General features: G+C 43.0%; 1 protein-coding gene across 11 annotated transcripts in view; it reads left to right on the top strand.

The window, feature by feature from the left end:
* The window catches only part of hdac9b (histone deacetylase 9b), a 41,147-nt gene that overhangs the window by 5,322 nt on the left and 12,732 nt on the right, over nt 1-23,093 (top strand). For 4 of the 11 annotated variants that reach the window (XM_047331182.1, XM_047331175.1, XM_047331180.1 and 1 more), the window contains 4 exons: nt 4,633-4,723; nt 20,777-21,018; nt 21,346-21,523; nt 22,913-23,045. In XM_047331182.1, the coding sequence (XP_047187138.1) occupies nt 4,633-4,723; nt 20,777-21,018; nt 21,346-21,523; nt 22,913-23,045 (644 nt within the window). Of the gene's footprint in view, nt 1-4,632; nt 4,724-12,853; nt 13,716-13,818; nt 13,993-14,350; nt 14,563-20,776; nt 21,019-21,345; nt 21,524-22,912; nt 23,046-23,093 lie in introns of those variants that run through there. The other 7 variants (XM_047331186.1, XM_035626973.2, XM_047331199.1 and 4 more) reach the window with 7 other exon arrangements.

The raw sequence follows: 23,093 nt of genomic DNA, 5'->3' as shown, positions 1-23,093 counted from the left end.
GGTCGTCGGATTAATACGCTCGTTCTGCGGTCACAGGTGGCCTTTTTACTGTATAATTGATTTTTATTGAGTCCCTCAATACAAGAAGATCACAAACTGTTCGCCACATACAAAAAGAGAACAGGATTTAAAAAAATGTTAATTAAATTTTTTGACAAAGTACTCTGTGTTATTTGGCTGAAGATGTAGGGTAGACTGCCTCCTGTAAATACACTTGCTGACAATGATCTCACCAAATGTGGTTGAAGTGTGAAAGTCCTTCTTCAAAAACCTGTCAATTAACCAGCTTTCGTCGCCCCTTATGCCACGGACTGTTTATGACTTGATTTGATTAATATTTAAAAATAGCTGTTAAATAAGAAACTGAATAGGACATAACAGTCTCTTGGGCTTCTGAGCTGTATGATGTGCATCCACACTACTGCCCACTGACTTACATAATTCTCAGAGCTGTTGTACATCACTGTATAGCAAGTGGTGGAAGAAGTATTCACATCATTTACTAAAGCATGTACCACACAATATACTGCAAATACACCAAATTTACTCAAGCACAACACTTAGCAGTAAATGTACTCATTTGTGTTCCAACAGTGATACAACAATGTCTATATCACATTTAGTTCTGCTTTGCTGTAATAAGAGCTTGTTCCAAACTAGATTGTTCTGAATATTTCATATCCCAGTTTCCATTTCCACTTGTACATAGTTTTACCTTTTGCTCCTTTATGTTTTTCAATTTGTTTTGCCTAAATTTACTTCATAGAATATTTACGTTTTTAGAAAATCACACATTTAGTTCTCTTCTTTTATGTACTTGCAATATCCACATTCTATTTAGATAAGTATTTTTCACTGCAGGGTGTATTGTATATGTTTATTCCTGAGGTTATTGTTTCTCCCCTGTCCATTTGTTTGTTGGTCGGTAGATTTCTTTGTTTGTCAGCAGGATCAAACAAAAACTACGTAACAGATTTCCACAAAACTTGGTGGAAGGATTAGACATGGGCAAAGAAAGAACATATTACATTTTGGCACAGATCCTCTAACATTGCGAGATATATTATTCCGAAGGAATACTGCAAAATCAAGCATGTTTGGTGGACTGATGTGATTTAATTTGGTCTGGCTTGTTTAAATTTAGGAGGACTGTCGGGCCTTGGTGGCAGTATGCGGGCTACTGAGTGACATTCTAGTATTCAGTCTGTGATGGACATTTTATAATGTAGAGCTACTTTCCTTCATATTTAATCAGTATCTTTACAGATACTGAAGAACATACGCTTGTCACCACAGACAGACGAAGACATGAACGTGTCAGAGAAGAGTCAGAAGTAGAGCTTGTTCTTTTTGATGCGGCGGTAACTAAATGAACGCTTACTGACAGTGCAGCTGTTGTAATGATTAAAGAAAAAAATGTTATTCTGGTTCTCGGTTGTCGTGCTGAACGCCCTGTCACTCCATTAAAAAAACTAATAGCAGATATGAAATTGCTCGGCTTTGGTAACCAGGTCTCTTTCCACAATTGTAACACGGTGAGTGCATTTCAATCTTCTCTGCGCTCGGTAATAGGAAAACACAAAGCGTCCTGTTTACACATGACATTTTCACTTAGACAGCGACACAAGAAAAGCACTCCTCATTCTTGACATGAAAGCCTTTCACAGCCACTCCAAATGACCCCTCAGCCGTCTCTCCATCTCTGAATATTTATCATATTTTTTACATTGGACTGGTTCTTGGCAGGTTGATGCTCGCAGATGTCTGCACTGCTCAGATGGCTTGAGGGGGCAGGTACCATCTGAGCTGTGTCATGGAGAGAAAGTCATTTTAACAGCACCCTACACTTACCCTCACACATAATTTCATAGTACCAAGGAATGTGTTAATGAGACAAAATGTTTTTTCGATAGAACAAATCTTGGCAGGCATTTGTGAATTATTCACTGGATCTGATAAGTTGGCATGTTTGGTTGTACAATTGGCAAGAAGTCTTCACAGAAGCAGCATGTCACATCTATGCTGTGTAATGCATGCTTACTATGGTGACTTATTATTGTCTTAAAGTTGGTGTCTGGTAGATTTGTTAGAATAAAAATGTTGGTAAAAAGACACCACTGACAAACCAGTCAGCTACCAGCAGAGATGACATAAGAAGTCTGAGTGAGCTTGTTAATCGGTGTGGAGAGAATACAATGCCTTTTCTTTCTTTCTTTCTCTTTTTTTTTTACGGCTGACGTGATGAAAGTGATCAATTACGCATTGTCACTGTGGATTTATTTCCTGTGTTTGTGCGCCATCCGCGACTGACGGTGACAGTGTGATGGCTGCCTTCGTGTCGCGCAGCAGACACCGCAGTTCCAGTAGAGAAAGAGAATGCTGTGTTTCGTTTTGTGCCGGGTCACGGAAAAGTATGACACGACAATATGATGGGGCCAATCTTCTGCCTCAGTTGGGCTTTTGTCGGGCAAACACAATTGTAAGCCCCTGTTTTTATATGTGTGTGTTTGTGTGGATTTGTACAATATGTTGGCGTCCGTGTACAGTTAAGTCATTGTAACATTAAAACCTGCAGCTGGGGTTTCAGTTCAAAGCAGTATCTGAAGATTATTTGTAAATGAACCTTCACAGCCAAAATAGAACTGGTTTCAATTGTTATTTGACATTTATGACAGATAATATCATAACACATTATTAAAGCATAATGAATCTGACATGGACAGGCTTCTGTATTTTGCAAATAAAAGCACAGCAGAGATACAAACTGTTACATTTATGAGCTTGCTCTGACCACGTTATGACATTCAAGTGTTTTAAGTAGAGGACTCTATTAAATAATTAAATAATCATTAGATAGAGGTGGATGTTGTACCAAGCAGACCGTTAAACCTCGCATTAAATGCCTGATGTTCAATGTCATGACCCTTTTACAACAGATTGTCTGATGTTGTTTTATAATTTAATGAATTAATGGAATTTAAGATGGATATACAGTAAGACAATGTGGGGCATTGACATGAGTCCTAAAACTGGTAATAGACAAAATATATGATTTGTTATGAAAATACAGTACATGAACAAAGCAGTGATTATAGCTTGTGACATTTTCGAAATTCAGTCTTACCTTATTTTTAATTTTCTCATGTTGGATGTGTAAAGTGATATTAAACCAACCATGAACATGCAGCATTGCAAAAATACTGGGTTTTACTCAGCATGTCTTTGTGATGGTGTGATAAAGGTAGAAATCTGTCTGTTCCCTCATATGATTTTAGGGGAGGGAGCAATTTGTGTAATTCTTTATGATCAAAAATATTTAGAAAAAACACCTTTGGTGATTAATTCCCAGCATCCACTGTCAGTCAACATGATGTGTACTTTAGCTGAATTTCACACTTGGAAATAAGCCCTCATTCTATCCATCACTTCACTTGTAAAAATGACAGATGAATAATAGTTATATAATTTCCCAAGTGGTTGCAAATATGGAAACAAAATTCTTTCAGAGGCCCACTGAGATGTGAGATCTGATTCTTAAACATACATCCCATGATATGTTTCTCAGTTTCATGCTGGCCGTGCCTGTTGACACCCTCAAACTATTTTTTTTGTGTGGTCTAGAATCTATTATTGGCTCTGGCTGTAAGTGTTCTCTGTTCCATAGCAAGATGAATTCCCAACATGGCTTTAGGTTACCAGGCAACAGTGTACACTCCACTGCTCGGTTATAATTTTCTGTGCGCAGTTATGATGTTTCATAGTAAGTGACTGGATTGACAGTGGGCCAAAATTTCCCACCCTTAGCAGAACTCGTAGATGATATATGTCAGGCAGCAAAAGGGCCTAGTAGCAGGCTATATTTGGCTGCTGTTCCCTTCAAAGAGACGGGTTCTAGGTCTGGACTTGACATTTCTCTTAGACTGGAAAAAAAATGGGTTTGGGTCAGTGAGTTTTTTTGTGGGAGGAGGGGTGTTATTGATGCTCAGAGGAAGGTGCTGGTCTCTGTTCTGCAGTGGCTGCCTTGTTATGTTCTCTTCATATTTACAGAACAAGAAGCTTTAATGACAGGATGGAACTGGCAATTGCAGTACATGTGTTGAGATACAGCGCAGACCACCTACATTAAAGGTTGTCAGGTAAACATTACTGTGATCTGCACAAGGTCGCCCACAAGAACAGGACAAACTGTAGCGGGATATAACTTTGTACATGCATCTGTAATTTGTGTCTTTTTTAATGTTTTCTAATAGGTCAAAGTGTTTTTTTCTCTGCTATGAGGATATTCTCTAAAATATTTTCTAAATTCTTTGACTCTTGTGAAACGTGTATTGTTTTCAAAAGGGGAATAAATTGGCAGCTACTTAAAACAAGACTATTGAGAGTGACATGTCAGAAATAACAGGTTTTGACGAAGTAGTAGCGTGATGCTAAAAGTGAAGATCCCTGTAGTTGCCTCGTTGATCCTGCCGACGCACAACACAGGTGATGTCAGTCAGCGGAAATCAGTTCATCTGTCTTGGAGTTATTGCTAAGCAGATACGGACCTATATGACACTTATAGTCTACAAGGATCTGCATTATTAGGTGATGTAAGAAATCTATTTTGCCCCTGAGTTCTGTTTTTGATTATAGGCTCTTCTGGGGGTGTTGTATGGTGTTTTGAGGTTAAACAGAAGCCTGTGGAGTGCAGTCCTGGCCTCTATCTCAGTGTGTTGTCATGAAGGTAAGAAATGGAAAGTCATGTTCACACCTTCATTTATTTTGCTGTTCCTGGCCGCTGCTGCTCCACTGGAAGCAAGAGTGTGGCTGTACAGCAGCGAACATTGTGCAGACAATGTGAATGATGACCCAGGTGCCAAAAAAATATTCTCTAACTTAAGGTTTTTTCCCTCACTCACACTCTGTGTTTGTTGTTTCTGTTAAGTTGCAAGTTATTAACATCGACTCTATATTCACTCCAATTGCATTGCATACACAGAAATGTTTTGTATCAATCCTTACACCACAAGGATGGTGTACCTCAAACATTGAATCCTATTAATAACTCAAAACATCTGCAGGCAGAAGAAGTCGAAGGTGTTCTTGCAGAGTTGGGGCTGTTGGTGAATGAAGGAGGAGATAGTGGAATATGTGTGAGGAATTATTTTCTCTGTGTGTAGATAGTGGGAGGAGGGCAGTGGTCCTGAGGGGGGATCTGGCTCCTGTTGCAGCTGAGGCACAGAGCTCGGTAGATTTAACCTGGTGTTCTCAGTGAGTGTTGTTCATCCAGACCCACTGTAGACCTGGGCTCTCTGGGGGGGGCGGAGGGTGGGAGGGGGGTTGCTTCCATTTGTTTTCACTTCCTGTCCAAATGGAGTTGGAGAGATGAATCATTCATGTCTTTGAGAGGCCTTTAGTGTGGATGGGAAATGTGCAGAGTTAAGGTTCCTGCCTGGGCTATTTAATATGGATTAGTATGCAACGCCTTTTGTCAGACTACTGCTTTTTTTTCTTCATTTTTTACTATTTATGACGACCATTTGTATTATTTCATTTCATTTTTTGAAAAGGCGTTGCTATTTTAACTAGATTATGTGTGTGTTGTTGTCTTGCCTATTTACATATACCCATCTGCTCCTCTGTCTGTCCGCTCGCCCACTGACAGGCGCCATGGAGAGCGCCCCTGCCCTACCGCCATCCTGGTCTGTCAAATCTGAAATCAGTGAAAGTGATAAATGAGCTGTGCTTCAGAGTTCTTGGTATACCCAGCCTGACGGGCAGATTGTCACTTAGCTGTCGCAGGGTGGGGGCCGTTTTTTCCCTGATGGCAGAAACAGACAAACTTCGGACTTCACAGGCCCATTAGTTGTCACTCCGTGCCATCCCCGTAATCCTCTGGGGTACGCTCTGCGCTGCCGTGAGTCATGCTAAACATCTCTTTGTTGTTACCTTTCATCTGGGGTATCTGCCACCTCTCTCAGTCCATTCTGTGAGTTATGGGGCTGCAGGAGGTCATGGCCGCAACCCCTCCCCACTTGGCGTGAAATGTGCAGAACAAACGGATCCAGGAATTACACAGAGATTGGACACACTGGCAGGATATCTAAGAGCAGAGCCCTCGTAAAGGTCTCTGTGGCCAGATAGGTGTGAAAGGGTTACCAGCCCATCTGTTCCTAAAACAGAAAAATTTACCCCCATTGAGGTGACAACCTTAGAGCATAGTCTAAATTCTCCCTCAGCTACGAGTGGCATTATCTCAGCCAAGCTGATGGCAATGTTTAAGGTTTCCATAAAGAGAGACTTGAAAGCTGCATCATGTTCTCTTTAGAACAGAAAAATATCAGTCATCTGGAAAAGGAGATGCCTGGAGGTTTTTTGTCTCCCTTTCTCTCAATTATTAGTTCTACTTTGCTCTTTTGAAGATAGGGATCTCCATATTTTGTTCACAAGGAAACATCCATGTTGTCAACTTCGTTTCATCTTTTCATTTTGCACACAGGGGCTTTTACTTTATAGCATCAGTAAGAAGAAGAAAAAACGGTTTCACTGACAGCTTTGAGGAGGTTGCATAGCTGTAACAGCTTCTGCTTCTGTGTCGGGAATGTCTACATGTTTTATAAAGGAGAGAGACGCTGCTCGTTAGTCCCTGTGTTGTTGAAGAGGCTGGGCTGAAAAATCTGTTTGGTTACTGGATCCGAGATGAAAGGCAGAGGTCAGGAACACTGCATCCACTCCCAAACCCAGCATGGTGGCATTGCTATTTGAATGTGTGTGCATGTGTATCTGTTTGCCAATGCATGTGTATTTGTTTGCAGGCTTTATTGATTTTTATTTCAACAATGGCTGTGCTCTTTGGACCAACAATCACTGCATTTGCATCATTTTCTCTTCTTGAGTCCACTCGCTTTTGGCACAGTGTTTGCTCTGGGTCGGATATTTGTCTCCCCGGTTCTTGGAGTTTTCTATGAAAAGTTCACAGTAATGTCTCCAGCATCACGAGCAGTTCCTTATGTCTACACTTCTTGTGCCTGCTCTTAATCAACCTGCAGGGCGCACTGTTGCTGAAGGATCCACCAGGGGATTTACCCCATTGGACACTGTCCCACAATTACAAGTCCTGCTGCCTTTTGTCAGTGCTACGCTTTCCAGTCTCGACTAAGCTAATGAAACCCACAAAAAAGTAGAAATGATTGTCCAGACAAAAGGAGAGAAAATTACTTTAATATGTTCATTATTATGCAATGACGCAAACCACAATACAACGCAAACTGGTCAGAGAAAGAGAGAAAACAAGAGAGAGAGAGAGAAAGAGATTCTTATTTAGTGGAGAAAAAAAACAGGATGCATATTTACTGCACTCAAGAATTTCATCTCTGAATGAAGCAGCTGTAGAACAGCTATTGTTTTCCCACCAAACAAGTCAGATGACCCCTGGACCATTCCTTTGCCTCTCGGGGGACAAAGGAAATAGGGAGGTGTTTTACTTAGCCGCCCTCTTGGGAATTGCAAAAGTAGAACATTGTCTAGTTTAATGTACTTTGGGAGTTTGTGTGACACAACCCACTATAACCTCCTTTGCATGATAATATGGTAGCTCACCTGGGTGAATTTGTAACTGTGGTTGGAAATTTAAAAAAAAATGATGTTGGAAGATCCAGAAACTCAAGGTCACCCAAAGCAAAGTGTTGAAAAATCCCCTCCAGGTTTTTATGCATATGGAACAGCCCAGACATTAGCATTGTGACAGAGGTTGTGGGTGCATGTGGGACACTTCCTGGCATGCATAGCGCCACCTTCATAATCAGAGGAAGAGCTATTTTTCAGAGGCATTGTTGTGTTGCAGACCTTTGAGTCACCACAGGAGGAGAGTACTGTGACTTTGCTGTGGTCAAGTAAAGACTTGTTGGCGTAGGTGGAAGTGGCCTGGACAATAAACATCAGCCCACCCTTCCCATAGTAAACTTGATTTCCTGTCGCATTTTTTTCACCGTGGACCTTTAAAATCCATGAATGGAGTTTTACTTGAGTTTTTAAAGGTCATTGACAAACCCAGAATAGCAGTCAGGCACTAAGCGAAGCCTGTTATTAAACATCTCTAGCTCTCTTTATGTTGTGTTGTCGGGTTTCTTTTCCTTGAGGGTGCTCAACATATTCAGGTCACTGAAGACAGATTTGACGCTTGCTGCCTGTACTGGAATTTAAAAAAAAAAAATCTGGTAGGATAAACAAGATTGATAAAATGAGTTTTCTCAAAAACTGTGGTGATAACAAAATATATATTTTGATAACAAAATATATATTTTGTTATCATATTACGATAATAGCGCCAAGTCACTTGGGAGGGATAATGCTATGATTATCTGCTCATAAATGGTCTTGACTAGCAGGATGTGAATTGGAAGGATGACTCTGAACAGAGAACCATTGTTTTTATTAATCCCTCAGGGATTTTCTAAGGTCAGCTAAACTTGGCTGGATTCCATCAAAGTCACATGTGTCTGTTTGGGGCTTGTGTGTTTGTATGGTGGGGATGAGGCATTTGACTTCTGCAGGCGTTTCACTGATGTAGGCCAAAGAGCCACTGATGCAATGCTTCTGCACACTGTAGATTCAGGCAGAAGGGTCCTGCTTCACGTTCATTGGTTAATAGCTAGCCAAAATGCCAGCTGACATTAAGAAGGAGCTTCGAAAGACTAACCAATGCAAAGCCTTTTTGGTGTCGTTTATAGTTTGTGTTGCTTTGAGAGAAGGTGCTAGGCAAGGGGGCTGAGTAGAACATCAAGTGGGCTTGTCATGATTGAATGTAGGGTGGAAGTTGTACAACAACAACATGGTCAATTTGCTACAAACAGCGAATCAATGGTTTCCAGCAGAGATCAGCACATTGATCAGTAAAAACACTGGGAGCTGCCCTCTCGTTCCAGTTGGCTTTTGTGCTCCACGTCTATTTTTAGAAAGCCTGTGGCAGTAGATGAAGGCAGGGCATCGGGGACCTATTCAAAGTTAGAAAGTAAACTGACCTCAAGGTCAGTGCACAATAACTGGATGCTTTGAAATTGTGTTTTTTATTTATTTATTCTTTTATATTTCAGTTCATGTCTCACATCTCAGTCAGATAGAAGGTTCACAGCAAATTCATGAAAACATTCTTTTTCCTTTTTTCCTTCACTCCTTCTTTGAATAGTACCACGGCCTCTCATAAAAGACAGAGAGCGACCCATTGATGCATTGCAAAACTTTGTTGGCAGCGTTTAAAGATGAAGTGCAAAACATGTCTGCCTTTATATGCTTTTTCATGTTACTTGATCCAACCTGTTAAGTGCATTCTATATCACCCTGAAAGTCCAACAGGAAATACCACAGGATGCCAGACAGAGTAACCCAATAAAAGCAAGAGCGGCCAAATCATTAGTGGGGAAAACACGCTCACATAACACATCCAGATGCGCGGGCTAATTGGATTTCACCATCAAATCAAGAATTGTAGTGCCTTAGTGCTTTCATGAGCCTGGCCGCAAGGTAAACGGAAAATGGTCTGTTTGAAGTAACACAATGTTACCTGTGACTTTCAGCAGGTAGAAGGGGCTGAGCTTGGCTGCTAACAGTGCATGCCCTATTTCACTTGAGCAGCAGTGTGCCGTGGCTTCACTCCCTAAATTGATCCAGGAACTCTTGCACAGCTAGTGATGGTGACTCATCAGGGACTGATGTAAGTAAGATGGCAGACGTTGAGGTAATTGGTGTGGAGAGGTAATTTCCCTCCTGCACCAGGGCTGCCCTCAGAGCTGTGGGGTGGCCACTGGAGAGAAGAGGCATGGTTACGTCTGCAGTTGCTGTTAGTGTGCAGCCGCCCTCTGGGGAAGAAGATACCCTCTGACTGGAGGAATAAGCACCTGGCAATCACATCCGCCGCAGTCCTCCTAGGGGGGGCATGATGAAACCCTGCATACACACAGGCAGGAAGCCAAGCAATAGGGAGGATGATGGCAGATAGGTGGATAAAATGAATTCCATTAAAAACACATTTCTAATAAACATGTGTCAATTAAGCTCATGTTAATGGGCTACGGGGTCCACACTTTGATCAGTGTATTTTACAATAGACAACCCCCCCCCCCCCCCCTCTCTCCCTGGCACCACCGCCACCGCATGGGGGCTTTGAAGTTCAGAGAACACGGAACAACAAAACATGGCTGACTCACTCCCTCCCACACATGGATCATCCGCTATTAAGGGGAACAAAACATTTTCTAGCCAGATCAAATTAGTTGTAATATCTGTTGCAACACTTAAGTTCAGCTCCCTTCCTTCTCCAGTCTGCCTCCCTGCTGGGTTTCATCATGCACAGTGTGTCACAAGGCAGCAGTGCTATGGTGATTAAGCCGCAGAACTTTGGGAGTTGATTTGGAACTGGTACAGTAATTGTGGTACTGTTGAGTCGAGAGAAAAAAAACAACAAGTCTCCAGGTTATGACCACAGTCTCTTGAAATAGAATGGAAAGCGCTGGAGCACCATAGCGGGAAGTATCTCTTTTGTTATATTCCTGGGCCCAATGCATCATTTGAATTGACAAAGTCAGAGTAAACAACGTACTCGCACAGCGATGTGTGTATGGAATGGATGCATGTGTATTTTTGTGTGTAGACTGACTGACATCTCCTGCTCTTTGAAATAGGCTATAATGGCCTTTGATTTAAATTTGGAAAGTGCTAGGGGCACTTCACTGCTCTGGCCCACTTGTTCCCTCATCTCTAATATTCCCCCACTCCGTGTCAGTGCTCTGATGTCAAAACATGCACACATGCACACATGCACATACGCACACACACACACACACACACACACACACACACACACACACACACACACACACACACACACACACACACACATACACACAGTTTGTGTTTGATATGAGGGAGGTGACAGTGAGTTGAGCCCCGGCAGAGCAGAGCGGAGTGGCTCTCCAGCAGGGACGCTGACGTTCACACTTAAATGCTTTAATAGGACTAAAGTAGACAAAGGCCGCCAGTGACGCAGTCGGAGCTATAATGGGCTTGCCACATTGCAGGTTTACTGGACCCTTCCTATTGGACAGAGCTATTTCCAATACCACAATCCCTCATCAGCCTCAGGAAGCTTGTTATAAATAAAAAGTGTAGGTTAATCGCTGCTAACATGTCCCAGTGAAATGTCTGTGGTTTTTCTTTTTTTGTTTTGAAGAGCAGTAGGGAAGGTTGACAGAGGATACTGGAAACTAATTATTTACTTGTGAGTGCAGAGAAATTGGTTTGATGAGACAAATTGACGTACAAATCCTCGTATACTGTACATTCTATTTTGATGGGGAAAAAAGAAGCCACATTTACAAGAACAGATTTTAGGATAGGGTCAAGTTCCAGACAAAATCACTTTGTCATGTTTTATAACTAGGAATTCCATGGTCATGATAATTGTCATTCATGTGACAGTCTTACTTCCCCTTTTCAACAATTATGCCTGAGTCCGTGTTGAGGTCGGCCTTCGGGGTCAGAGCTTGCCTGCTCTGACAGATACTGTGACAGATGGAGCTCTGGGTCTTTAGCCAATCGTTACCTTGCACTTGAAAGCTCGTTATCTCTCACACCATCTTATCCATGTTGAACGCCGAAACTAATTCACAGAGATCGGGAGTTTGCTAAATCTGTAATGTGCCACTATGGGTAGATTTTTGGTTTTTAGTTGTTTTTAGTTAACACTGTTCTTTGAGTATTCTGTTCATAATGAGACAAAGAGAATTCATTATTCTGATGATCTATTTTGATTTTTTTATATCCAAGACGTAAAAATGTATGTATTTGTAGCCCTTGTTGTCTGTTGTTTATACGTAACACAACATATATAATGTGATCTCAGAGAGTTGTTCTATGTCTGGGGGCAAGCCTGCAAGCTGTGCATTTCCTCCTTGGCTTCTTGGTTGTGCTGTGATAAAAGGATCGAAGGGTTAAATGTTTGTCCAGCTGAAACAACACAGTAAAACTCCTTCTCTGTCTCTCTGTTGCCCAGTCGTCAGAGCTCGGCACCTAAAAATAGCCGTGCTGGCTCCACGCCCCTGGCTGGGGGACAGGTCAAATTATGAAGGAAGATGAAAAATTTAAAGGCACAGGCGGCTTGGCCACAAACCCAGCCCTACGCCAGTGGTCGGAGTGAACAGTCGACTTGACTTTTACGGTCTGGAGTCAGATTATATTAACTGTGGATCTTGGCCACGTTGGAGATTTAATGTTAATTGAAGAAGTCCTTCCAGGTTGCTACCTGCTGCACAAAGTTCTGCGTTTGACTTCTCCAGACGTGTGAACCTGTGCACTGTGGTTCCCTTGTTTGCTGTTTCTCGAGTCCACCATGAAACAGTATCAAGGGTATTTCAAGGAAATCGGATGTGAAATCCTGGAGAGGTGCCACAGTTTGAGAAGTTTATGTAATTGCGATCATGCTTTTACGGGCATCTTACCGTTGGCTTCTTTGGCTAGCTAGCTGGAAGCATGCTTCCTGGGTAGCAGCACTGCCCTGGACACACACTGGACCATACACACACACACACACACACACGCAAAAAGCTAATGCAGTGAGGTTACAGTAAATGAACACAGTGTTCCTTTGCTGTCTCGTTCGACTCAACACGTCTTGTCCGAGTTTACAACAATGCTGTTGCTGTTAGTTTTCCTTTTTGTTAGGTTGTGCTTTTGTTGAAACATCCAAAAAAAAGAATCGTTGTAATTTTTTTGTATTGTTTGCCGAAAATGTTCTAAATACATGTTTTTTCTTCTTCTTCACGTTTTGGGAATCACGCGCACGCTATGCTGCTTCACATGCGCCTCTTTTTTCTACATCAAGGCAGAGAGATGGATCATTCTACCCTTGCACCTGAGAGAACAGAATGAAGACGTAAATAGAGTGAGGGATGGAGACCGGTTCGACGAATCAGAAGAGGGAGAGAGAGAGAGAGAGAGAGAGAGAGAGTGAGAGCGATGGAGGAAGCGAGCCTCCATCTGCAGAGAGGGAGTCAGGAGACATGCCTTCTGGCAGGAGCTGAAGAAGACAGCTGTGTTTGGTGTGGTATTTTTAAACGCATCAGTGCCGCTCCAATCCCCGTGCCTCGCCTGACCTATTTTTAGCCAGGGCTGGCCATTGTTCTATTTCTGTCACCTGTGGGCCACGCAGTTGTTGATTCACATGCAAATGAAGCTTGCGCCCTCCCCGGCATTGCGTTACCGCCTCGGCGAGGTGCTCAGTGCGCGGCGCGCGGCTTTCCCTGCAACCCGGCGTCACATCTTCTCTCTGCTCGCGAGGAAAAGCCGCAGACTTGGAGAGAAGCAGGGCGAGAGGCAGATAAGAGAAGAGAGAGAAAAAAAAAGCAGGGCTCTCCTCCTAACGCGGTGTTAGTGTTTGGACCGGGCTGAGGCAGGGCACCGGCCGCCTGCGGGGAGAGCGTGCCGCCTGTGTTACTGCGCTCCAGTGAGAGTGGTTTCTCAGAGGACGGGAGAGAGCGCCGCCCGTTGTCGTGGTCTCTCCCCTGAGTGGCTGAGGGGTGGCTCTTGGTGACAGGAAACGCGAGGCTTGCGATGAGAGCTGAGCGCTGAGTGGAGTATGCTGCAGACGATTTACGAGGGCGAGTCAAGTTTCTCCGCAACAGAACAGCGCGTTGGACACCAGCAGCTGCCCAACCAGAGCAAGATGCACAACGTGAACAGCTCAGGTGATCACACAGCCCGGCGTTTCTACTCCTCTTGAGGAATCTCAGCTTTTACCTCCCCCCCCCCCCCCCTTCTTTGCATTCCAGTCCCTGTCTTTTTCCTCTGGTCCCTACTTCTCTGCTATCTCACATCCTCTGTGCCTCTCTTGCGCACATTCGCTGTCTCCCTCGCTCACGCACTCGCAAACTCTTTGCGCTCAGCCGGTTTCTCATTCCGCGTGAAAAGAGAACCTCTGAGCACAGCAACGTGGTAGGACCAGGCTCCTCTTCCTGAATCAAGGTATTTGCTCTTGTGATGAAGTTGCGCTGCTTTATGAAGGGGTGGCTCCTCTAATCTCTTTTTCTTGTAGTTAAGTTTAAGAGCGAAGAACTATCCCAATATGTTCAACATGCCAAGAGTGTTGTTTTTCTACCAGGAGGAGGAAATGTGTTAACACTATTCCCATGCCCTCCGTGCCTGAAATGAGTCACTGTGAACATGAAAGGGGTGTTGTGTGTTTTGCGAGCTTCCATGTCGGCGTGCACTTTTCAGGGAACAGGAAAAACTGTGAGAGAAATACTGAGGGGACAACTGGGAGGTTTACTCACGCCACAGACACTTGACTGTTCTATTTTTACGAGCCGAGGATTGAACAGAAGAGTAGACGGCTGACAACAGGATGAGTAACGTCTCTTCACTGTATTGACTCAGGATGAGTCGCACCTTATTTGCTTTTATTTTTATTTTTCCTATTTTTAGATGTGGCTGTTGATAAAATGTGTGAAAATGTCTCTGTTCAGAGTTGAGGCTGTTCTGTGAAAACGGTCATGTGGGCTGATCTGGTGGATGTGTACAGACCGAGTGCGTCACGTGAGTGTTACATTTACTGACAAATATATGAGTTCTCACGTCATGCTCTGCAATTAGCCAACGGCAAGTGGGGAAAACAGGTTATTGAATTATTTAAACTGATTTTTTTAAACCTGTTTTTTTCTCTCACACTAATTGACTCAGAACTCTGGTATGAAAAAAGATAATTTAAAACTCGCTTAAAAAAAATTAAATGAAATAAAAACACAGCCTTAAGTCTTGCTTCAGGCAAGCGAACTGCGTGGCTGAAAACTCTCTGAGATCTCCAGGCAGTGGGCTAAACGTGTGGAGATGTGACAATAAAGCAGGAGGATGACAGGGAGATGACACATTCCGTCTCTGTCAATAGAACAGGTTATTTGACTGTCGGGCTGCACTGTTTCAGTGGACCGCGAGTCAAACAACAGCTATACCGAGCGCCTGAATTCGAACTCCTTGCTTATTCTGTGGGTCAGCTATTCTTAGGTGAGTTATTTTGAGCTTATGGCATTAGCCTGCTAAGATTAGGCGTCTGTGCGTTATCATTCCATCTCGGCATGCTCCTGATATAACAGCAGTTGGGAACAGATATTAATAGACCTTATGCCTGTTTAATTTGCTCTTTCCACCATATAGTAAATCACTTGACAGAGACTAACGTTGTCCGTGTAAGGTGCTTCTCCACGATGCCCTTGTTCGAGTTCACTGTGTGTTTAGAGCAGACGCATTCCCTTTAGTCTGATTATTATCAGTGTTTGAGAATATAAATGTTTTGCCGTGAATTTTTTTGGTGAATTGATCCTCATGTCGGCTAAATATATTACTTCTGCAGTGCTTTATGTCACGCTCTGCTTCTCTGCTTTCCCATTTGAAGAGGCACATGAAAATAAAGGGTGCGCTGTTTTGATTAGTGTCAGTAACATTAAAGTTCTGAAAAAAAAAACGGCCCTCAGATGGCCTCTCCAACACGGGAAATCTAATTAGTTTCCCCCGAGCGCAAAATATCCTGTAAAATATCATGCAACCTCCCTTCAATAGGGACCGTCAGACGGTCACAATGCTGCACCTTTCAAGTCCTCTTGTCTGGGTCCTGCATCTATTTACTGTCCGTGCTTCAAGTGCTCACTGCTCAGGAGCGTGTGCCAAATAATACAAAGAATATGGGATTTTGATTCAGTATCGCTCGCCTATTGCTCATTATAAGATTCAAGTAATTCATTATTTCAAACCGTAAGTGATATCAAAGCGAAGAGCATTTAAACAAAAAAGTCCAAATGATAATGCAGGGTATTTTTTTTCTTCTGTTGTAGGAAAGCACATCTTGACAGCGTGTGTTTGATCAGTATGTGAAGGGATGCTTTTCCACTGGTTGGGGGCGGGGGGTTTGGTGTGGCTCAGGCTTTTAAAGACAATTGCCTCTCGCTGATTGATTTATCCGGACTTTTATTGACCTTAGGATCTCTTGCCAGTATCAGATAATGATAAAAAAACAAGTCTTGACATAGGGTCATTTACTCGTCTTGCTTGGACAGAGACTTAGCTTCTGTCCCTTTGTGTATTGTTGTTTTTTGTAAGACAGTTAGGTATGATGGCAGGACAGGTAACGACTGGACCCCTGGCTCCCCTCAGTGAAAGACCCGTGGTGGATTCAGCTCAGCTCGCCTTGTTAGCAGATAGCCTGCAAGCCGCAGCTCTGGCTCAGCTGCACGGACGAGTCTGAGTCTTAAAAATAAAGACCTGTTTCCTGCTTTAGACATGCCAGCTGCTCAAAATAACAAGGCACTTAATGAGAGACCCAGCACCACATTGCAGTTCGAAGCATCAGCTTATTTTTGCCCTCAAACATCTTCTGTATCTCTGGTTCTATTTATACTGTCAGACAGGGAATTTAGATCAACAACCATCTCTATGGCACCGCAAGTGCTTGAACAACATACATGTTTACAGTGTCAACACAAAGTGTGCCATTGTGTCTGCTGCCACCTGGTTAATCAGTAATAAATGATCATGGGCCAGTGTCATGTCGGGTTAATATTCCTTAGACTACATTGTCTAAATGGGTTTGTGATTATATATGATGTTGTGGTGATGTTTTGGTGATGTTTTGCCTGGGTTTGTACTGGATTCTTCCATGCTCAAAAGCAGTTATTAGGAAAATCAGTGAAAAAGATGTTTATATCTTATACTGTTGACTGTTGATTGAAAATATTTGAGACCGAGCCTTATGGAAAGGTGAATAAACTCAGATAAATAATTCTTAACATGCAAATATACCATTTGGGGGGAACATTAGTATCTAGTAAATTAATTCATAATTTTCCAGGTTCTCTTAGTGAAACTCTACTGGGCCTTAATGCCTGAATAAACATGCATATTAATAACTTCAAATTACAATTTATATTGTTAATGTGTTTATCAACACCTTTCAGTACTAAACAGCGGCGTTTAAGTTTCCTTTTTTATAATCAAATCTGAATATTGTTTGCCTTATTCGGTGACACCAAAAGCTGCCTCCAGGTCCAACCTCGACTTGTTAAGGTGTAAGAATGGCTGCACAAATTTTTATTCAGTGGTATAATGTTGAGAATATCGATATTTCCTTCCTCACGTAAGTTGTCAGTTGGTGTTAGTGGGATAAAAAAAGAATCAATTGAAATGTTAAGGTTCTTTTTTTGAACCGGTGAAGACCAATTTGAGTCTGCACGATGACGCACGTTGATAATGATTTACTGTGTGTGTCTCTGTAATTCAGACACCTCGCGTGTTATAGTAATGTCGCTGCTGACGTGCGTGTATTCTCCCTCCAGGGTGGGAAGACGGCTAATGTGGCCCGAGGCAGAAAAAAAAAAAAAATCAACATCTGAAATTAAAGCTGTGATTGTCACTCTGACAACCACTAAGGCTAATGAGAGGCATATCGGTTATAGAAATAAACACTTTGGGGACACTGGCGGTGCGACGCTGCAGTGGGAGTGTGGTCACGCAGGCCATGGGTCACCCAATCCCCCCTGGCAGGCCCTCCACAGCGAGGAATTTGGGCATGGGGCAGGGTGCTTGTCGCGCCCTTGTGCTAAAAACAAATTTGGGACCTGTCATTCATAAATCTCTTGTTTACCAGTGCCTTGAGAAATGTTTTTTGCACTTTCCACCAATCAAGAGGCATCTCACTTTCACGCGGAATAATGTGTTTCACATCACGGGTCAGGATCACCATTTGCACTACGTAGGACCACTGAACCAGAAGTGGCTGGCTCTTCGTCGAGAGGGATTGGTCCAGAATTGACCCAAAAGTTACATAAATGCAACACTGCACGCTTTTATTTTTACCCGTGATAAATTGAGCAGGCGTCCTCACAACTGTGACAGACTTTCGCACATTGTCTATATTAAGAGCCAGCTCAGAAAAACACTTATATATAGCCTAGTTACTGGTGGTTCCGTATACTCCTCTGCCCAAGGAGTATTTTTGTAACAAAGAAACGGTAGATTTCAGTTTCGGGTAGTTTTACTGTGCATTGACTGTAAAGTATCAACTGTAAATTTGGGGCAGTAGATGCAATGGTCTCATGAATTCTGGAATTGAGTAAAATACATGGACAGAGGCATGTTTGGACCTTTTCCCTGTGCTTCAATCAGCGCGTAGAATAATGTCAATCACGAAGAATTTTAGTTTTAAATTATACATTGGGTTGAGGCTTCAGCAGAGCTGGAACAATGCCTATCTACCTTTAGGGACCTTATCATGTTGCCGCATCATTGTCATTCCATCCAGCGCTATTCTTGCCGACACAGTGGACATAGAGTGGACAAGAATAGAACTGGACCCATGAGGCTTTTGTGGTTTCCTCAAGGGCCATTTCATACGGCCTTGGTTATCAAAGGTTGCTTAAGCTTCCACACTCCTCCTCCTCCCCCTTCACATCCTGTTAAACCACTGTCTGAGATTTTCTGATGGTGGCTCAGTTTGATGTGCTGATCAAAGTGGAGATCCTTAATGCCAGTCACAGTGAGGGTACAGAATGAAATATGAGATTAATTAGTTATCGCGGTGGTGAATTTCTCCTTGGCAGCAGGTGTTTTTTCCCCTTTCTCGCTATATTTAGGTCCATTAGGAAGAAATATCACTAAGGCTGCCTGACTCTGAGCCTTTCAACGGTTCACAGGTTCACGGCTAACCCTTGAACAGCACCCACTTTACAAAAGAGTCCTTTGTCAAGTATTTACAAGCCAAGATTAATATTCCCTGTCTGCAGAGAAGGATCTGTTCTACAGGTGCCTGTTCTCTGAGCCTGCCGAGCTGCTGCCCTCCTCTGTCATTTTGATTGGAGCTGTTTTTAGAACATAGGAAGAAAAATTACAACACGGGAGTCCCCTCGAGCTGTCTTCACTCTTTGAACGCGTTGTTTTAGGACAACTTATCACATCGCTTAGCTACTGAAACTCTTCAGAAAATGTGTGTGTGTGTGTGTGTGTGTGTGTGTGTGTGTGTGTGTGTGTGTGTGTGTGTGTGTGTGTGTGTGTGTGTGTGTGTGTGTGTGTGTGTGTGTGTGTGTGTGTGTGTGTGTGTGTGTGTGTGTGTGTGTGTGTGTGTGTGTGTGTGTGTGTGTGTGTGTGCGTGCGTGCGTGCGTGCACACGTTCGTGTGCGTGTGTTGCAGGGTTTTGTAATGCCTCCTCTCTGTCTCTCTCTGCTGGGGACTCCTTTCTTATATAAGAGCAGAAAAAGCTGATATAATAGTCAACATGTCACATTGCCACTGTAGGCAGGAGATGACATGCAGTGAGACTCGATATCTGCAGGATGGGGAGACGTAATTATGTCGCCAGCGTTGCCATGGCAGCGGCAAGTTAGGGTGGTGGATACTAGGGTGTGGGGGTTGTCACAGACCAGGATTGCGCCACTTGCTTTTATGTTTCTATTTATAATCATCGCCGCCACCGCATACACATGGAATGGTTGCAACGAAAAGACAGGCTACATGACAAAACAAATGGGCGCCGGTGATCTTTACAGCATCAGTGAACATTAGGGCGCTACATCTTAATTGATGGCTACGCCCAGTGTTGCTACTTCTTTTGGGCAGGTTTAAACTCCTTCTAATTGATACTTTATTACAGTGTGTGAGGACGAATACATGGCAGGACAAACAAGATTATTTATGTGGACAATATAAATCGAGTGTGTCACTCTCTTCTCGTGCCTCCAAAGAGCAGGTGGTGCAGAAACATTGCCTGTGTTTGTTCTCTTAAATGTGACCCTTGAGAAGATTAAGGCAATGAATGCACTCAATAAATCTCCCTCCAGCCACTGGAATTCTAAGTAGGTTCGACAATGCCTACGCTTCCTTGAATGTCACACCCTGATCAGAATCAGTAACATGTAATTTTCTTTTCAAGAATTGGAAGGATTGAAAGAGTGAAAAATGTGATTCTGTAATTATAATAAAACTACAGTTTAAAGAAGCCAGCTGATAAATTCAGCTGGATACAGAGGTGTGGATTAAAGCAGAAACATAAAGGGCATAAAGAAAAATAATACACAATTACTAATCATCCTATGTGGAACTGAGTGATGAAGTAACCCTGTCCCTGTTGTTCTTAACTGGAAATCGATTTTCTCTGTGGAACAGGCTATATATAGAGCTCGGAGACCAAAGGGATGCCCTCTCACTCTGTATCTGGCAATTACATGTAATGGAGGCAGTTGTCAGAGACAAAGGCGGCTCTTACCAACGCACACATTGCAGCATCTGCACTCAACAGCAGAGATGGAAACACCACAGTATCATGATTTTATAAACACTCGTGGGTTCACAAACTGCTATGCCCCTAAATCCTTTATGCTGAGAAGTGATGTCTGCATGATGTTCTGTGGACTCCCTTTATTTATTTATCAAAACAGTGGAAAGATAGGATTCATGTAAATACTTAAATGACCACTTCAACATTTCGTGCCAAATGTCCATCGAGTGTGTTTCACAGCTGCTCCCAGTGGACTCTCCTCTGAGGGATGTGATCCTGTGTTTGTTTACAGGAGCTTTTATAATTGCATTTTTTCTGAGGATGGCGGAAGAGAAAGATGTGCTCTTTATCCCTGAGCTTTATTCTGCTCTACCCTTGATGCACCCTAAATCTCTAGAAATGTTGTTGCCTGATTGGAACTGATAAAGGTAAAAGTGCAATTAGAGACTAACAAATCTCTTCCTCATTCTCTGCTCTTCCCTCTGTGGACCTCAGTGGACATTAAGACAGACGTGCCATTGGCTGTGGAGCTCTTATCTCCTCTGGACCTGCGCACAGATCTGAGGATGCTGGGGCCAGGCTCGGACCCAGGGCTGTGGGAGAGGCAGCTGCAGCAGGAGCTGCTTCTTATTCAGAAGCAGCAGCAGATCCAGAAGCAGTTACTGATCAGCGAGTTCCAGAAGCAGCATGAGAAGTTGACCCGTCAGCACCAGGCTCAGCTCCAGGAGCACCTGAAGGTCAGTGTTGCATTGAGCAGCTGTATGGACGACAGCACAGCAGCAGTGCTCGAGCACAACGCAGCACGGCATAGTGCAGATCAGTGAAAAAAACATGATGGCTCAGGACAACATTACAGAGTGCAGAAAAGAAGACAACTCAGCACAGCTAGGGAGGGCGTTGAGCAACACATTACAGCACAGCGTGAGTTTTGTTTTTACAGAAAAGTACAGTATAGTCCCATCACAGCGAAACAGAGACTGAGGAAGTTCATAGGAGCCACTCTTGTTTTAAAAATACATTTATCAGTGTGCCTCCTGCTGATGTGGGGCCTGCCTGTTTCTCAGCTCCAGCAGGAGCTCCAGGCCATGAAACAGCAGCAGGAACTTGCAGAGAAGGAGCGTCGTCTGGAGCAGCAGCAGAAGCAGCAGCAGCAGAACCAGCAGGAGAAGGAGCAGGAGAGGCATCGGCGAGAGCAGCATGTCTCCAGCCTTAGCCTCAGGGGCAAGGAGCGCTCCAGAGAGAGTAAGAGCTCGACACCGCCACCGTCACCATCTCTTCACCGTCAGGGGCGGAATTAGTGATTTTGAAGGCCCCCGGGCAAAAGCAAGCATGATGCTGTCTCAAATCATAACGCTCACTATTTTCAATCATTTTTTTAATGCATTACCTTAGTATGGGGCCTCAGCTAAATATCCATGTAACAGCTTGAATGGTTTTCTGTAGCTGAATGCTATGCTGAAAAAGTACTCATGTAGTATTCACACAGAGTTATGCACATGTTCCATTATCATCATTATTATGATTTACTAATAATTAGCAATCCTAATGCTATTAATGTAATATAAGCTCTGGTAGCTTGATGATGAGGAAATGCTGCCAGCACCACCCGGCCCAACTGATATAACATTTGACTATGTTTTTATTTTCCCCTTTTCTTCTCAAACAGCAACCAGTATTTAAGTAAGGATAATTAAGCCTTGTGTTAGAATTGCAGTCGAGGTCCACAATAGCCTTTGTTGGCACACTAGCTATAATCAAGCCATTAAATTATATTGTATTGTATTGTATTGTGATAAAAGGGGGGTTTTCAGTTGCTGTATTTATTTGCCATCTGGCAGCACTTTAAGACCACCCATTCTTCCTGACCAAGACTAATGGCACTCTCAATTGGATCATATTCAGCTGCATAGCTGTAAAATGAATGTATGGGAAATAATCCTCACTGTATTGGACGCTATATTTGCTATTGGAGACGAGACGTGTCGATATCAGGTCTGGGGAACAAGCCATATTACAAACTTGAAATAAACTTTATTCACCAGATGAAGAGAAATATCCAATGATATAAGGATGATGATGATGACATGGTTCTTAACTGGTACATTCAACTGATGACATATTGGCCAGAGCTTAGCCTCAAGAGAACATATCTTATGTCAATAGCACGATGAAAATAGATTCAGAGAGAGTGTTTCATAGCTGTTTTTACCTTATGGCTAATAATAGACTAGATTTAGGACTTTGCCAGGTCAGGTCATTTGAAACTGTGCCCTGCAACTGTAACCGTCCAATGGGAAAGAACATCCCTCGGCAGTATCACTTTAGCAACTTGAAATTAATATAGTGCTCTAAGACCACTAGGGGGAGATCTCCCTACATGAGTTTTGGGTTCCTTGGAAGATGGAGCAAACTCTTTATTGAGATTATTGAAGGAGGGAGAAAAAAAAGAATTGTGGTGATTCAGGAGCGTTTTGAGTTCCAGCAGTAGTTTAAATATGATAAAGGAAAACTTATGAGAAAAATCTGCAAGTTACAGTAGGGTTAAAATTGGATTTTTAATATTACATAGGCAATGATATGCAGTGAGTCGTAGCCCTAGGGTGACCGCAATCCCTTTGCTTCTGTCTTTTGGTCTCACAGGTGCAGTGGCCAGTAACGAGGTGAAGCAGAAACTCCAAGAGTTTCTGTTGAGCAAATCAGCCAAGGACGCTGCCAGTAATGGAGCCAGCCATTCTTTCATCCACCACCAGAAACTCTGGTACACGTAAGTGCTTTTTGTTGTTGTGTTAAAGTAAGATGAAGACACAAAAAT

This window comes from Scophthalmus maximus, chromosome 1, assembly GCF_022379125.1.
Source record: "Scophthalmus maximus strain ysfricsl-2021 chromosome 1, ASM2237912v1, whole genome shotgun sequence".
Lineage (NCBI taxonomy): Eukaryota > Metazoa > Chordata > Actinopteri > Pleuronectiformes > Scophthalmidae > Scophthalmus > Scophthalmus maximus.
Note: the sequence above shows the minus strand (reverse complement) of the source record. Positions and strands in the feature narration are given on the sequence as shown.